The 16,510-nt window shown below is 54.2% G+C and overlaps 2 protein-coding genes across 4 annotated transcripts in view; one reads left to right on the plus strand and one right to left on the minus strand.

Moving 5' to 3' along the window:
• Nucleotides 1–7,759, plus strand: part of CARMIL2 (capping protein regulator and myosin 1 linker 2) — a 30,365-nt gene extending 22,606 nt beyond the window's left edge. Inside the window, exon 41 of the transcript XR_009728853.1 lies at nucleotides 7,750–7,759. The gene's annotated coding sequence lies outside the window, so the exon portion shown is untranslated. The remainder of the gene's footprint in view (nucleotides 1–7,749) is intronic.
• ACD (ACD shelterin complex subunit and telomerase recruitment factor) lies at nucleotides 386–8,340 on the minus strand. Of its 3 annotated transcripts, none has more exons than XM_061375944.1 (14): nucleotides 8,288–8,340; nucleotides 7,458–7,584; nucleotides 6,154–6,278; nucleotides 5,442–5,532; nucleotides 5,183–5,262; nucleotides 4,964–5,008; nucleotides 4,020–4,054; nucleotides 3,490–3,653; nucleotides 3,218–3,302; nucleotides 3,027–3,107; nucleotides 2,496–2,666; nucleotides 1,594–2,288; nucleotides 1,168–1,241; nucleotides 386–970 (listed from the first exon to the last, which is right to left on the minus strand). In XM_061375944.1, exons 2-14 carry the CDS (start codon nucleotides 7,560–7,562, stop codon nucleotides 907–909), a joined length of 1,815 nt encoding a protein of 604 aa, XP_061231928.1. In that variant the 5' UTR covers nucleotides 7,563–7,584; nucleotides 8,288–8,340; the 3' UTR covers nucleotides 386–906. The 3 variants fall into 3 exon arrangements, with proteins under 3 accessions (XP_061231928.1, XP_061231927.1, XP_061231929.1); XM_061375943.1 differs by having other exon boundaries at nucleotides 3,218–3,305; XM_061375945.1 differs by having other exon boundaries at nucleotides 417–970; nucleotides 2,496–2,594; nucleotides 3,218–3,305; nucleotides 8,288–8,337.
• Between the last annotated feature and the right edge of the window lie 8,170 nt (nucleotides 8,341–16,510).

Below are 16,510 nucleotides of genomic sequence, written 5' to 3' on the forward strand. Positions count from 1 at the left end.
TGCCCAGGGACCGTGCCAGAGCCCTCAGGATGCTCTGAGCACAACACCTACGCAGATGGCCTCCTCTGCCGCTGCAGGGGTAGCTGGTGGGTTTAGGATGCAGCCACTCTGAGCACGCATTATCAGGGCCCTTTCACCACCACAGCCCCAACCCCACCAGGTACCAGCCCCTTAAGAAGCAGGTTTCCATCGGCGGGACCATGACCCACAGCATTCCAGCATGCAGCCCAGCGCCAGCCCCACAGCTCTCCAATGGCACCAGCAATATCCCACCACCCAAACAGCTTTCTCCTGCGTTCACCTCCGCTCTGGACCAAATGCATTCCTTACACAGATGTTTACGACAAAGCAGAAAGATGCTTCTTTTTTGTTTATTTGTTTGGGGTTATTTTGCCTTTTTTTTAATACAAGAGCTGTGTATTTAAAAAATATACAATTTTTATTTTTCATTTCTACAGCATAACCCTTTGGGGTATTTTTTGTAATGAACAGTGCAGGATCCTAGGGAAGCCAACCAGTAACACATCCAAACTCCCTTGCTGCCTTCGGAGCAGGGATCAGATAGCAGGGCTGACAAACACAGCCCTGCTGCAGTGGCACTGTGTCACCACTTATCCCCATCCGCTGTGCCAGGGAGTTCTGAAAGGACGGAGAGAGGGTGAAGTGGGAGAGGGGAGCCAGCACCCCTGAATGGATGCTTTCCCCTATTCTTCAGCACTGAGGGTGCTGGTCTGTGACAGGCCATGGCCCCAGAACCATTACAGCCAGAGTCTCTACAGTCAGGCCAACCCACTCAGTGGTCCCCTTGGGGACAGGGGTCCTGTTGTTCCTCCATCCTTCCTCCAATTGCTCCTCAAGTTAGCAGCCTTAACTTAAACCAGTGAAGAAAGGAAGGACAGGCTGGGCTCAGGAATCCACGTCCTCCTCCATCAGCATCCAGCAAGCCCACTTCAGCAACGCATTTGAGATCCTGTGAAACCACAGCAGGGGAGCCAGGGTGAGAAGGGACCTGGCTGGGGACATGCCACCACACACCAGGGCAGCACAGCAACAAAGGGTAAGGCAGAATGTGGGGACCTGCCAAAAGGATACAAGTGGCACTGCCCGCATGTCATGGGACCAGCCGTGGTGGGAACAAGGGATGGCCACACAAGGCATGTCACTGACCTGACAGATCTTATCTGCTCGCACAGCTCAGGGCTTGGTGCCTCGTACTCGTACTGGGGTGGCTTCTTCTTGTACTGCAGGAGTGAAGGGGAGGGTGAGGTTTGTCACAAAGCCCAGAGCACAACCCCAGATCCCAGGTAAACCCTGGAGCCTCTCCCTTAATCATTTCCTGCTCTTCCAATCTTATTTCACCCAGATAGCTGGAAGATCCTCCAGCCAGTGTTCGATTTCACCCAGCTTGGGCTCAATCACATTCACCCACTGCCTCACATCCTCCTTCCATAGGGTTGTGGCCACCACGTATTGGCAATACCCACCTTTAACTCCCCATCCCCAACAGCCAAGTGAGGAAAGGCCTTTGGGGATGGACCCCAGCAATAGGGGGGACCCAGAGAACCTCCCCAGGGAACCCCACCTCATCTTTACCGGCTCCAAAGCTTTGCGCTGCTCTGCCTGGGAGCTGGGGCCACTCACTACAGCTGCTTCCTCCTCCTCCTCCTCAGAGAGCTCCTTTCCCTGCTGCAGCCCTGTCTCCTCTTTTCTGCTCTTCTTAGCACGCTGTGTGCTCACGGGCTTCAGCCTACTGCCCATCCCTCTCTTCTTGCCCCGAGGGGCACCTCGGGGATGCTGCTGCTCACGGTGGGCCGGCTGTGTTTGGCCATCTCTTTCCAGCCGCTTCCTCCTGGCACCCATAGCACCTCCTCCCAGGAACCTGATACAATCCAGACCATGCTCCAATGTATCTGGAGGGAAAGCAGAGTCTGCCTGCTCCTGGTGAGGCATCCCTCTGGGCAGGGCTTGCAACCTGCTCCTGGGCAAGATGGGAGTAACTGGAGGAGTTGCTGGTGTTGCCTTAGAGCTCCCCAAAACCTGCAGTCCTTGGGCAGTACTGGGGGCATCACAAGCTGCCTCCATGGCTGACAGTGCCTGTGAGGTGCTGGTCTCCACCAGACTGGCATTGCCATAGTTGCCGAGCAGAGGAGAGGAGGTCTGCACTGGCACTCCCAGTGACCTGCCCTCAGAGGAGTCCTGGCTACACAGCTCCAGTGAGTCCGGGGTGTTGCTGTCAGCAGCCACATCTTCCTTGGTCTTCAATGGAGAGCCTTGTGAAAGTGTATTCTCTGGTAAAAAGTAAATGTGTGGTCAGCTTGGGCAGGAGAACACTGGAGCGCAAGGATGCAAGCACAGGCCAATGGGAACACTACAGCACTACTTTTTAGCCAGAGAAAGCAAGGCAGCACCCAGGATGAGCTGCATCCAGGATGAGTCACCCAGTGAGAGGTGCTGTCTCGGGCCAGCAGGGTAGGCTGGGCGGCATGGAGACTTACCATCCGAAGAGCTCATGGTTAAACATACTGGGGGAAGCACGTCCCAGGGGGTGTCCACAGATTCCTCCGGGCTCTCTGACAAGGCCGTTGATGCAACAGCTGCAATGATGAAGCTGGGGGTTGACTTTAGCAAAGAAATTTGATCTTGGTCCACTCCCAGCCCTGTGGTGGCTACAAAGAACTGTGCATGAGCTCCTGCAGGTCCTTCTGCAGCAAAGCTTGGTGACACAAGCCTGTCCTGGTGACAAATCAAGCTCCTGCACTTGGGCAGGAGACTTGTCCTCTTGTGATGGCATCAAAGGGACAAAATCACTCATGTTCACAGCACAACAAACCGAAGCTGCTCAGCTCAGGAGGCTGCAGGAACGGGATCATTCTCTGCCTGCTCAATGCAGGGCTGTGAATCCTGGTCTGCCAAAGACCTGGCCATGCCAGTACCTCCTCTGCTCAATCCAAGGAGAAAATGGGCTGCGCTAACTGCAGAGGAAACTACAAAGAGACTGGATGGGATGGGGAGGTCTCCCTACTCACAGCTGGGTTGGGATATGACATTCAGCTCAGTCAGCCCCATCCTGCCATCGTCACTCTCCCTGGGAGTTGCTTCACTTGTCTCTGCAATGAGAAGGACATTGATGGTCACATCCCAGAGCCAGAGGAAAGGCAGTCATCTCCCCACTGAACTGCCCACTCACAAACCCTGCAAAGGAAGCCACTGCACTGACCTGGCCTGGAAGAATCACAAGCAGCTGCCTCCTCCTCAGGAGGGACCACCAGGATATTGGCCGGGACCATGAAGGTGTCCTCGCCCTGCTGAAATGAGACACTCTGCATGGTTCTCTCTGGGCAGCACACTTGGGATGCAGGAGCCCACCCGTAACTGGCAGCTGAGCCCACCTCTCTGCTCAGCAACCCCCCAGCTCTGCCCTCCTCTCACCCTTCCAAGCACCACGGGCTGTCACAGCGCTGCCTCAGGTGTCACAGCAGCCAGACTCACCTCTTGCTTGCGCGCTGCCTCCCACTGTGTGACGGGAACCTCGTCCTTCCCCGTTGCCAGCATCATCTTGGGCACCCCTAAATCCAAGCATTCCTCAGCACTTCCCTTCAAATCGTCCAGACAGTTTTGTCTTACGGCATCAATCAGCTGAGAGATGGATGACCCTGGAACAAGAACACATGAACATCAGTGGAGAAGACACCTTAACTCAGGCAAGCCTCCCTTGCAACAGCTTTTACTCTGCTGCACGATTGCCTTGTGCAATGAAACCTGGTGAAACACAAAATTCTGCATTTTCTTTGCTTCTAGAAACTCTCTCCTTTCTCTATGCAGGTCCTGGAGCAGCAGGTGTGCAGTGGCCCACACTGCTTTAGCTGTCAACACCATCTTGACCTGCTTTAGGGTTAGCAACGTTGCCTTGTGAGATCTGGTCAGGTTTGTGCTACCCTTGTCTAACAGGGACCAAGGTAAGTAAAGCAAAGACACCCACCAGGCACCCAGAACATCACATGCCCCCCATAACCCTTTACCTGAGCTGGGGCTGTCATTTTCACGGAGATGACTCCTGCAATAACAAAGACGACAAAACCAGGTTACGGCTGAGCACATGCAGACCAAACGGGCCTCTGAAGCTCTAACAGATCAAGCACCCTGGCTTGAGAGAAGCAGCTTGTGGAAGTAATGGATTCCCCACTGGGTGCTGGATCTAGCCACAGGTCTTTGCTCAGGAATCCCACCAAGATTTCCCAGGAATACCCATCAGGAAGCCTTGCTCCTGGAGACAGACTGAGACTTGTTCCTGGAGAAAAGAAGCTGCACAGAAAGCTCGCAGCAGCCTTTCAGTGTCTGAAGAGAGCCTACAAGAATGGTGGAGAGGGACTGTAGCGACAGGACAAGGCATGATGGGTTTACACTTGAACAGGGGAGATTTAGGTTGGATACAAGGAAGTTCTTCCCTGTGAGGATGGTGAGGCCCTAGCTCAGGGTGCCCAGGGAAGCTGTGGGTGCCCCATCCCTGGCAGTGTTCAAGGCCAGCTTGAACAGGGCTTGGAGCAACCTGGTCTAGTGGAAGGTGTCCCTGTCTATGGCAGGGGGTTGGAACTGGATGAGCTCTGAGGTCCTTCCAACCCAAACCAGTCTGGGATATGATTCTAAAAGGAGACCTCTGTGGATCTCCAGAGTTGGGTCTCCAAGCATGAAGACTGAGCTGTGTGGGGCTCACCTACCCGGCCATGTGGCCCATGGCTGGCAGGAACAAGTTTCCTACAGGTGTTTCTTCCCAGCTCAGAAGAAGAGGCTGGGGATGGAGAGCCCTCCACATGGTCTACTTGGCTTCGTCACATCCTGTGCTAGGGTGTCCATCAGCTGCCATAAACTAAACCTGCCCCTGCCAGGCTCCAAAAGCCTCATCCAGAGACATGCTCTCGTCATGGTACCTGGACATGCTCCCCAGCAGTGGCGATCCCATACTTACAGCCAGAGCTTCTTTACCTTCTGCATCACAGAGGCCTCCTTGTTCCTGCAGTAAGAGAGAAGCCAGTTAACCGATTCCCTCTGAATCCCCATCTCCTTCACAGCTTGCAATGGAGGTAATTCCTCTTTCAAAGAGCATAAAGTCCCCATCACAACCAGGTCACAATAGGACTCCCAGTGTGTTGAAGAAGCCCCCCTGGAGCCAAGCTCCCCACTGTACCCGTCAGATGACTCCAATCTCAGCTTCTCTATGGGCAGCACGATGAACTTCTGGACCCGGAGGTAGAACTCACAGTCCTCCTGAGGGGAAAAGAGAGCCCATGAGTCACCTGCAGTCCCAGCCCTTCTCCCTCCTGCCCCAGCTCAGGAGAGAGAAGAAAGCCCACCCATCACCTGCCTCAATCTCCCGGGAGCAGCTTAAAGCAGGTAAGCATGCATGAAGCCAGGAATAAGTTGCTTCCACTCATCAGAGCACTCACCGGCCTCGGTTCCTCCTGGAAACACACTGTGTACTTCTGCAAGACAATAATTCTGCGTATGAGGCTGGGAAGACTGACTTGCGTGTGGGTGCTAGAAAAAGAGCAGAGCAGGAACATCTTGGGGAGACGAAGAACAGAGCTGGATCACCCAGACACACAGAGGAGCTCCCCCAGCAGTTACACCAACCACACCAGGGCATGGATGAGACAATTAGATAGGGGTTGCACTACATGAGCTTTGAATGTCCCTTCCAACCCAGACTGTTCTAGGATTCTATGCTGGAACACACCCAGCATGAGCATCAAGGACCAAGGGCTACAATTTATTTCTTGCTGCTTATTCTTGGCTCTGCTACCAGCAACCCAGAGTCTAGTGGTGTTCCACTCGGGAAACTGATGAAGAAGCAGCCCAAGCTCCCATGTTAATGCTCTGGCTCCTTTCACAAAATCCACGGGCTCTTTAGTCCTTTCTAGTCACATTAACGTGTGCATTGCAGCTTCTGCCATCAACCCCTGCCCATCCCAGCCTGCCAGAACCAGAGCACCAAGCTTCAGTCTTCTGGTTTCCTTCCCTTGGCAGCTCTTTCATGCAGACTTTCCACCCTATGATAGCTTTAGCTTAACACAACCTGAAACAAGGACAGGCATAAGCCCCACTAGCAGCTGTGGAGAACCACTGTCCCAGCCACAGCCTAGGCATGGTGGAACCCACTTTTCCTCTGACTGCAGAGCTTCGGCTGCAATGACGACACGGATGTAGTGGGACCCATCCGAGACCTGCAGGACAGCATCTTGGACAGCCTCAGGTTGGCCTGGCACAGTTGAGTCACGCAAAACCTATGAAGAGATTGAGGAAGGGAGAAAAAGAAATGTCACTTACATACTTCCCTGTGAACAAGGACAGGACACACGAGCCTGGCTGAAAGTCTAGAGTCTTAGGAAGGAAGGTCACCATCCACTATGAAGCCGAGTGGTTTTTACCCAAACCAGCAGCAAGAATTCAGGGAAGGTGGCTCTGGGCAGGCTGGGGACACATGCTCTTCTGCCCAGCACAGGGAGACAGAGAGCAGCAGTAAACAGCAGTATCATGACAGCTGTTCCCTTCTTCTGAATGGTGTAGCAACCCTGAGGCTGTATTAAACCATGTCCACGCTGGGTCAAAACAAACCCTGAGGGAAGTACTAAACCACTCCTCCACGTCTCAAACCTGCCTGTTCTATGGGCTGCAAGCTGCGGATCAGTCCTGGCCTGTCCCAACCCCTCCAGCAATAGGCTTCTTCTGGTACCTGCCTACAATTTGGTGTCAGACATCACATACATCGTCCACCTCACTGGTGATGCTGGAACATGATGCACAAAGTGGGAATGTGAAAAGGCATATACCATCATATAAGAGTGCCACCTTCATTTATAAATGGTGTGCATATGTTCTGTTATAGCTTCCCACCAAGCTAAAAAGACTAATCCATTGTAGAATCATACAATCCCAGACTGGTTTGGGTTGGAAGGGACCTTAAAGCTCATCCAGTTCCAACCCCCTGCCACAGACAGGGACACCTTCCACTAGACCAGGTTGCTCCAAGCTCCTGTGTCCAGCCTGGCCTTGAACACTGCCAGGGATGGGGCAGCCACAGCTTCTCTGGTCACCCTCTGCCAGGGCCTCAGCACCCTCACAGGGAAGAACTCCTACTTCGTGTTACTTACTGTCAGGGCCACCCATCAATTGGTATGGTACAAGGAAGGAAGAGATGCAAAGAGGAGGAGAAGGAAGGCAACACAGACTGTGAGTGTGAGGCTAGGAGGAAAGATGAGCTTGGAGACCACAGACGCTTTGGATGAAAGCAGGCCATACCTACCAGAGGTGCAGAAGTTAGAGAAAGCTGCCAGAAATGGGCAAATCAAAGCTCCTACAACTGAAAATGAGGGACTCTGAGGAGGAAGGGTCACCCAAACAGCCACCAAACCGGGAATTAGGATTTCAGATGTTGGAGCACTTTAGTCCCTCTCAGTACTCACCTGCAGCACCAGCCCAGCCACAAGGTTCTCACTGAGATCCATCTGTTCGTAATTCAAGAGGAGGTTGTTGACCCAAGGCTGCAAGGTGTAGATTTTAGAAGCCATATTCTTGTTCTCGTACACAAAGCTGAGAGACAAGGGAAGAGGCACCAAATTGTCAGAGCACGACACAGCAAAGCACCATCATCCCAGTAGTGATTTTGCACCTCAATTACAGCCACAACCCCAAGAAATGGCTCCAATCCAGCCCCAAGCCCCCTGCTACTCCGCAAGGACAGCCGCTTTAAGGGAGCTGTGCCAGGTGAAGAATGGGGTTGACTGAAGAATAGGGATGTTAGGTTTTGTTCACTTTGATAAGCTTTGCCAGAACCACCTGGTGGTTACTGATATGACAACGATCCTGATGCAAAGTGGTGAGGAAATAACCACAGGGGGTCCCAAAGCCCACTACCACATTTTTGTATGCATACAGGAGGCATTGTCTAAGAAGTATGATGTAATGTGTGTAATCTAGTGAATACGCATGTTTAAGGACAATATAGTCACAGCCTGGTTGATGCTCGGATGAGACACGCTTGGAGGAGCTATCCCTGTGTCTCCCGCCGCCGCAGTAAAGAACACCCGCTTGTCAGCTTCAGCTTTGCAGACGGGTTCCTGAAGAGATCTCCGAACCAGGGAGGATATGTGTTGCCGTGGGGACGCTGGCCCTGCAGCACCCACTCACGGCCTTCTGCCAGTTTCCTGCCCAGGTCAGGACAGGTTATTTTCCGCCTCTCCCCATACAGCCGATCATCCTCACCAGTAGTTACTTCCCTGTCTCCAGAACTTACCGGTCACTGTCCTAACTACGAACGCGGCCGGGGGACACGCTTTGCTGGGGGAGGCCCATGCTGAGGGTCGGTGAGCTCCCCCCGGCCTCACGACACCCCCAGCGCGGCTCCAGCCGCCGCCGCCGCCGCCACTGACCTCCGCGCCAAGGCGAGCCCGCGCCACGATCCAGAACACAGGAAACGGGCCGCAAACCGGGGCGGGGCGGGGCGGGGCGGCCGCCTCCGACCGCCACTTCCGCTTCCGGAGCCCGGCACCCTCCGGTGCCGTACGCACCCACATCCGCATGTGCGCTGTAGAGTGCGCCTTGTCCGCGTACACATCCGGAGCTGCGTCCTTGTCCCCGTTTGAGAAATACGAGCTCACTCCTCTAATCGAGATAACAGGGTTTTATTGAGGGACAAAGTCAATGAAGGAAAAGCAACAGCACTGGGTGCGTGACCGTAGCCAGAGGTGCACTGATCAGCATTAGTTACAGGTCTATATACTGTCACTATTGCATTAGTCACATACATGTTCCTAATTCCCACGTATAGGCGGGGGATGTTATAACCAGCTCCAGGAACTCACTACCGTACGGCTCCTCCTCTTGGCGTCTGTGCACTGCTCTCCGGTGATCGTGGGCAGGAGTCTGGAGGATGAAGTAAGCAGTCTTCCTCATGAGCAGGGCTCTCCAAGATGAAGTAAGCAGTCTTCCTCATGAGGAGGGCTCTCCAAGATGAAGTAAGCAGTCTTCCTCATGAGCAGGGCTCTCCAAGATGAAGTAAGCAGTCTTCCTCTTGTGAGTAGGGGTCTCCAAGATGAAGTAAGCAGTCTTCCTCACAGTGTACTTTTCACCTTTGGCACAGTTGGATGCCCCAGCATCACACAACTACCTGAAACCAGCCATACCTGTAATCCTTCTGATAAATAACAAAGATCTAAAACAGTGTGAGCTTCCTGCAAAACTGACTGCAGGATGGGCAGACAAGGAGTATCCCAAGCTAGCAGATGTTTGGGAGCCTCTGTCTCTAACGGATAAGTAGAAGGATGGTGTGAAATAACTCATTCATGTTTAGTGGGGCCACTAAATCCTGTTACCTCACCACAGACTTACAACACAAACATTATTCTTTACCTCCAACCTCAGTTAAGCTAAAAGTACTTTAACCCTATGTTTTCCAGGCACTAGCTTTCCCCACACCAGTGTGTGTGTCCCCCACCACCACACACACACTTTTCTTTTACCTTTACAAATCCTTTTGCTGTGTCACTCCGTTTTGCTCAAGAGTTCTGGTCATTTTCAACTTACTGTCTAATCTTGTGTCTTTAGCGAGCTTTGCGAACTCATACAGTTATATCCACATAGCAACACCTATGGTTTGTGAAAGCCAATACATTTATGTGTTTATCACACCACTCATGTGTGCATCCCCATCACTATCCCTGTTTGTAACCCTATCCCCATCTGTATCCTCAACCTTATCCACACCCCCATCCCTGTCTGCATGCCTAGCCCCACTCACATCTGCATCCCCAACTCCATCACCATTCCTATTCCATTTCCTGTTTGCAACCCCAAACCTATTCCCATCTGCATCCCCAGCTCCATCCACATCAGCATCTCCATCTTTGTCTACATCCCCAACAGTATCCCCATCCTTATTTGCATTCCCAGCTCTTAACAGCACCCCCAATACCATCCACATTCCCAGCCCCACCCCTACCTCTATTCGTATTTGCATCCACAACCAGATCTACATCTTCAACTCCATCCCCATCCCTGTTCACATCCCTGTCTATCCACAGCCCCAGCACACAGCAGGCTCCCCATTTTCCAGGCTTTTCCTGTTGTTTATCTGACGTTCTGTTGCTCTTCCCAATTGGTGGCTCACACATGATGCCAAACCACCTCTGCAACACTTATTGTTTTCACATTTCTTCCCTCTGCTCTGGCTTCAACAGTGCTGGGCAGCCTCAGGCTCTCCCCAGGTGGCCCTGCACACTCACCTGCCTGGGCTGCTGCTATTAATAATCTTAATGGACCTAGAGAACATCTCCTAACTAGCTTAAATATATCTGCTGAGAAGTTATGGATGTTCCATCCCTGGCAGTGTTCAAGCCCAGGCTGGACAGGGCTTGGAGCACCCTGCTCTAGTGGAAGGTGTCCCTGCCCGTGGCAGGGGTTGGAGCTGGATGAGCTTTAAGGTCCCTTCCCATCCAAACGAGTCTGGGATTCTGTGATTCTGCTATTACAAATGGTCTGTGCAGAGTCTGAGAGCAGGAACCACCATGGGATGCTCATGGACGTCCATCTTCATATGGAGACATGGATGTGGTGCTTCTCAATTGACTTTAAGCACAGCAGGAGCTCATGGTGGATCTTCAGGCCTGTCCTGACACTCCTGTACCACTAGTCATATATTTTCCTTGGAAGGCATCTGGGAAATCAGTCCATCACTGCCTCACTACTGCAGGAATGAGCTGGGACTACCCTGGGATTGGGCATCTCTCATCTCTTGTGTGTCCCCTGGGGGAGAAAACTGAATTTTATCTTTCTATGACCTTTACCACGTAAATACTACAGCTGTGATAGAGCAAACCCTCAGGGGTTGCTCTAGAGGATTTCCAAGCAGTGCTGGTGGGGTGCTGGTTTCTTCAACCGGAACCCCACCACTAGGGTGAAGGGACACTCACCTGTCCCAACTGCTCCATCCCCACCCTGCCTTTGGTGTTCCACAAGTTAAGGCCAACAAAGTGCACTGCGTGGGGTCAGCATGTCATTCTTGCCTGGCTGACATGGGGCGAGGGGAGGGACAGAGCCTTGTGTCCCATGAAGGATGGTGGCAATGGGAAGGGGCATCTCAGCACAGGAAAGCAGGAAGTGTGGTGGAGCAGGGAAGGTACAAAGGGCAGCTCTCCACTCCTGCCTGGGCAGGATACTCGGCTCCTTCTGTGTCATTCCTTGGCTGCTGGGAAAGGTGTATCATGGGTATGGACCATGGCCAAAAAAACTGGAGGACAGGCTGAGTATTTCCTAGAGGCAAGGGCTGATGCAAACCCTCGTGGGAAAATGTGAGATAACCCAGTAGCAAAATGCAGCTGCGGAGTCAGGGTGAGAGCAGTGCAGTAGCAACGGAGCAGCAGCATGGCAGGGTTTTGGATCCAGTCGGTGCTGGTGACTGGGGCCAACCGGGGCATCGGCCTGGGGCTGGTCCAGCACTTCCTGGGGATGCCAGCCCCCCCCCAGTGGGTCTTTGCAGCCTGTCGGGCCCCCACGGGGCAGCGGGCGCAGGTGAAGCTGGGCTGGAGGCAGCGGGTGCTGCTGGGGACAGGGCACAGGCTGGAGCAGGCAGGGGCTTGGCCAAGGAAGGGCTCCAGCACCGGGGGCACAGGGCAGGGGGGCGTGGGACACGGTGGCGCCGGCCCTGCATGGGATGTGCTGTGGGGACAGTGGCCCTGGTGTGCGCAGGAGGCACGGAGCGCTCAGCATCCGTCGGCAGGAGCTGGAGCAGGGAGCTGGATGGGAGCGGAGCAGGGATGGAGCCGTAGCAACAGGAACTGTGCCTGGGGAAGGCTGAGCCTGTGCGCGGCCCCTCCTGCCCTTCCATGCCCACTCGAGCCCTCTCTTGCAGGAGCTGCAGCGTTTGGCCTCCAAGCACAGGAACCTGGCCATCATCCCGCTCGGTAGGTGTCCTGAGCAGCTTTCTAGTATGTGAAGCGGGCTGCAAGGATGCTGGAGAGGGACTCTTCATTAGGGACTGTAGTGATAGGACAAGGGGTAATGGGTTAAAACTGAAACAGGGGAGATTTAGGGTAGATCTTAGGCAGAAGTTCTTCCCTGTGAGAATGGTGAGGCCCTGGCACAGGGTGCCCAGAGAAGCTGTGGCTGCCCCATCCCTGGCAGTGTTCAAGGCCAGGTTGGACACAGGGGCTTGGAGCAACCTGGTCTAGTGGAAGGGGTCCCTGCCTGTGGCAGGGGGTTGGAAGCTTTGAGGTCCCTTCCAGTTCAAACCATTCTGTGTTCCTGAGGGATGGTTCTTGACCTCGCCAAGAAAAGCTGCCTGGAGGTGGGTGCCTGGGATCCTGTTTCAGCAGGTGGGTGAGGGAAATGTCAGGACTGCTTCTGCAAGGAAGGATAAATCCTCGTGTGCTTTCTCGTGTGCACAAGGCCCTTGTGTACTCAGAGCCCAGAGGTGCTTCAGGCAGGCGGTGCTCTGAAGGAGATGTGGGTTTGGGTATTTTTAGAGCTAGGGAGGCTTTGTGGTGAGCTGCAGAACTAAAGGTGTCCTCGGATCTCCAGCAGTGTCACCATCATCTCTAAACACCGTGGCTCAGCCCACCGCTGGCAAGTGGGGCATGAAGGATGCTGCAGGGTCTTTGCTTTGGCTTTGCTTTAGCTGCTCTAGTGGAAGGCGTCCTTGCCTGCGGTAGGGGGTCGGAACTGGATGAGCTTCAGGGTCCTTTCCAACCCAAACCATTCTGTGATTCTATAATGAGCCTGGGGAGCAGCACCCATAGGTGGTATTTTCTTTCCTGCCACCCCTCTGCTCTTTATGCTGGGTTGGGGGACAGGGCTGGTTATCTGTGCACTTGGCACACTGTAGCTTGCTGCCTGTCTGCACCAGGAGATGATCCTGGCAGCTCACAGCATCACACAACATCCCAAAGTGCTCGAGAGCTGGAGGCACAGTGGGGTTCTTGCTGACCCTCCCCTGCACAGCTCAGTACCTTCTCCGTTCCCATGTTAGCCTTCACCCAGCCAGGATGGATGGCTGTGCACAAGATCCCCCTGTCCTGGAGCTCCGCAGCCAAGCACCTTGTCACCATGTTCTGGGCAGCCTGGAAGAAGTAGTGCCATGCCAGCATGACCTGGGGTATGGGTGGGCTGGAAGGGGGACTCTTCCCAGCCACAGGGTGGGAAATGGGACCTGGCCCTGGGGTACAGCATTGGCATAACCCCCTTGAAAGGCTCAGTCCTGGGTCCTGTTGTCTCAGTCTCCAAGCTGACACTTGGAAAACCAGGCAGGGGATGTGTGACCCCTCCATGTGCTCTGGGCATGCAGAGCATCCCCAGCACTGTCCCTGGCTCCTCACCTTGCTGGCACGGTATGGGTACATGGGGGCCTGGTGCACTCCATGCACAATAGCAGAATTGTCACCTCTAACAAAAGGTTGGAAAAGCACTTGGAAACACCAACCAGAATAGGAAAACAGTTCCACATCACTGTGGGTGGTGATCTTCCAGTGTGAGGGGTGAGTTTGGGATGGTTGAAGCCAGGGATGCTAATCCAAAACCCAGCCTAGGAAGCACAGAAAGAACATTTCTGACACTGGAAGCTCAACTGGTGCCAATGCTTTCACGGAGAGAAGATCCTCAGCTCCCTGCAGCTCTGACCACCCTCTGCTGGGGATCCAAGCACACAGCCATCACCCTTCTCCTTCCTGGAGGACAATGCAGGATGCTCCTCAGCCCAAGAGGTGCCGGCAAAGCCAAGGCTCCTGTGGCACAGACGTGCTTGGGGGCATGGATTTTCAGGAGGCAGAGGTAAGGTGACAAAAGAAACTAAGAGCTACCATGTAAAAAGCCTCAGCTGAAACAGAAGAATTGGTGAAACCTGAGTTTAAGGGGGGTAAGGAAATAAGAAGAAGTAAGTAGTGGGGAGGGGGCTGTCACACCTGCATGTGCCCAAAGGGACACATCTGTTGCCCAGCCTGGTGGAGGGGACAGAGCTGACTATTCCCCAAGTATCTGAGCGGTTCCAGATCTGACAGTCACCAAAGAAATACCCAGGCCAGCAGCTGGGCAATGGTGAAGGGACTCCCACTTGGAAGGTGTGTTTTCAGGGGACACAGAGCATGGATGGGAAGCAGCAGTGATGTTTCCTTCCCTGTTGGTGGCCAGACTGCAGCCCCCATGAAAGGTAAGCATGGTGGGTGTGGGTTTGGATGGTGTTAGACACAAACCCACTGTAGCAGGCATTGCTGAGGCTGTAATCATCTGCCCAAGCAATTGCACTGCACAGACCTGCCCACTCCTGCGGCTATCTGCAAGCAGTATCCAGAGCCGCATTCCCATTAGGAGCCAACGGGACTGGAGTTTCCACTTTTCCTTCCAGGCTCCTTGGTAAAGAGACCAAAGTAAAGTGAAGAGGGCTGCAGGCCAGCATCGAGCTGGGAAGGCAAGCAGCAAGTAACCTTTAGAAAGGGCTAACTGATGGCAACAAAGGCCAAGGACAGCAGCACACATTCATGGCTCAAGAACCACTGCTTGGGCAGAAGGGATGCTCTGGGGAAGAGAGTACAGCAAGCCACCAGATCCCAACACTGCAGAGGCACCTGGGGACCACTCAGGTTAGAGAGGACTCTGCTCCAGGACCTGTCAGAAGCAGGGTCACCAGTGACTTCAGATCAGGTTACCCAGGAGTTGAACCTGGCCTCACAAACCTGCAGGAGCCCCACAGTCTTCTTTTGAGACAAGGAGGCACAAAAGCACAACATGTAATCAGTTCTAAGTAACCTTAAGCGTGATGGCTTTGTAATGGAAAATAACGGAGGTGCTTGAAGGTAGTTGACATAGTTTCAGGCCCTTAGGATGTTAGTTCAAAAGGTGTAGGAAAAGCAGAATAGAAAAACAGGACCTGGGGGTGGGGAGTATCCGGATTAGCAGATGTCCAGGGTGGGCACAGATAAACCAGCTGATAAGTGCAAGGACAGCATGATTGCTGTGTCTGTAGTGTTAATGAAGCTGGTGCCTCGAAGGCTGGCTGGCAGAACTGATGGAGATTGTTAGGAGAAGTAAACGACCCCCAGAGATCACCACCACGGTTTTGTACGCTCGTGAGGAACTCTCTGTAAAATGATGTAATTCATACGTAGCCTCATGAACACGTATGTATGTATGCCCAGGGTTACATGTAAGGATTGCCTGTGTAGCAGTACAGGGACACACGTTAGGAGGAGCTATCCCTCTGTCTCCTGATGCCGCAATACAGAGTACCTGCTTGTCAGCTTGAAACTGCTGGGGAGTTTGTTCCTGGAGTTTTCTCCGAATCACTTTCAATGTTTGAGTGATTTTTTTTGTCAGTGTGGCACCACATTTCACTGCATGACTGTCCTCACAGTGAATTGTCAGCATGGCACCTCCCCTTTTACGTGCCCTTGGATTGCATGTCCCTACCCCATCAACTCCCCAAATGTATGACTAGAGCATGTTCCTAATGAGTGACACCCACCCCCCTGCACCTCTTAGCCATGACCTTGTCCTCTCAGACCCATGCAAAGGCCTTGTAGCTATTACATCCCCCAGCAGGGAAACCCACAGGGCTTTGGTCACCACCTGCAGCAGCCACCTTGACCCCCATCCCCAGCCAGCTCCCTGCCTTCCACATCCCCTCCTTAGCTGCTTTTGCAGCCCACTGCTGTCCCCATACCAGAAGTGAAGGACCTGGGACACTAATATGGTGGGGAACAGCTGAGGTAACTGGGGGTGCTGTGTGTTAAGTCTGGAGAAGCCTCAGGGGGGCCCTTACTGCTCTCTGCAACTGCCTGATGGGAGGATGGAGCCAGGAGGTGGCTGGTCTCTGCTCCAAAGCAACAAGGGGTAGGACAAGAGGAAATGGCCCCAAGCTGCACCAGGGGTGGTTTAAACTGGACGTTAGAGACAGCTTCTTCCCCAGAGGGTGTTCAGGCATTGGAACAGGCTGCCCAGGGCAGTGGTGGAGTCACCGTCCCTGAAGCGTTCACACGCTGTGTAGATGGGGCCCTTACTTCCATGGCTCAGTGGTGGCCTCGGCAGCGCTGGGAATGGCTGGACTCGATCTTGAAGGTCTCTCCCAGCCTGGCACACTCCATGGCTCCCTCACCCTACCCCGACACCGCAGCTCCCAGCGCCACCTCACCCGCGCCGCCTCACGGGGGCCCTGCGGCGCGGCCCCCCCATTGCATCAGCCGCCGGGGAGCCCAGCCCCACGACAGACGAGGGGAAGGGGCGGGGCTTAACCCGGAGCGACGGCCGCGCAGCCAATCGGGAGCTGGCGCACGGCGATGAGCTCAGAGGGGCGGGGCGGAGCGGACGCTGCGGCGGTGCGGAGCTAGGGGCTGCGGCAGCTGCGGAGGTACGGCCTGAGGGGAGGGGAGGGGAGGGCAGGGAGGGGGACGTGAAGCGCTAGCTCCGGGCGGGCAGAGCGGGCGGCAAGGGGGCTGCGGCGGACAGCGCCAGCGGGGCTGGTGCCGCGGTCAGTGCC

Source organism: Neopsephotus bourkii, unplaced genomic scaffold (genome assembly GCF_033783945.1).
Source record: "Neopsephotus bourkii isolate Nb327-2 ecotype Australia unplaced genomic scaffold, CSIRO-AGI_Nbou_v1 NB_1680, whole genome shotgun sequence".
Classification (NCBI taxonomy): Eukaryota; Metazoa; Chordata; class Aves; order Psittaciformes; family Psittacidae; genus Neopsephotus; species Neopsephotus bourkii.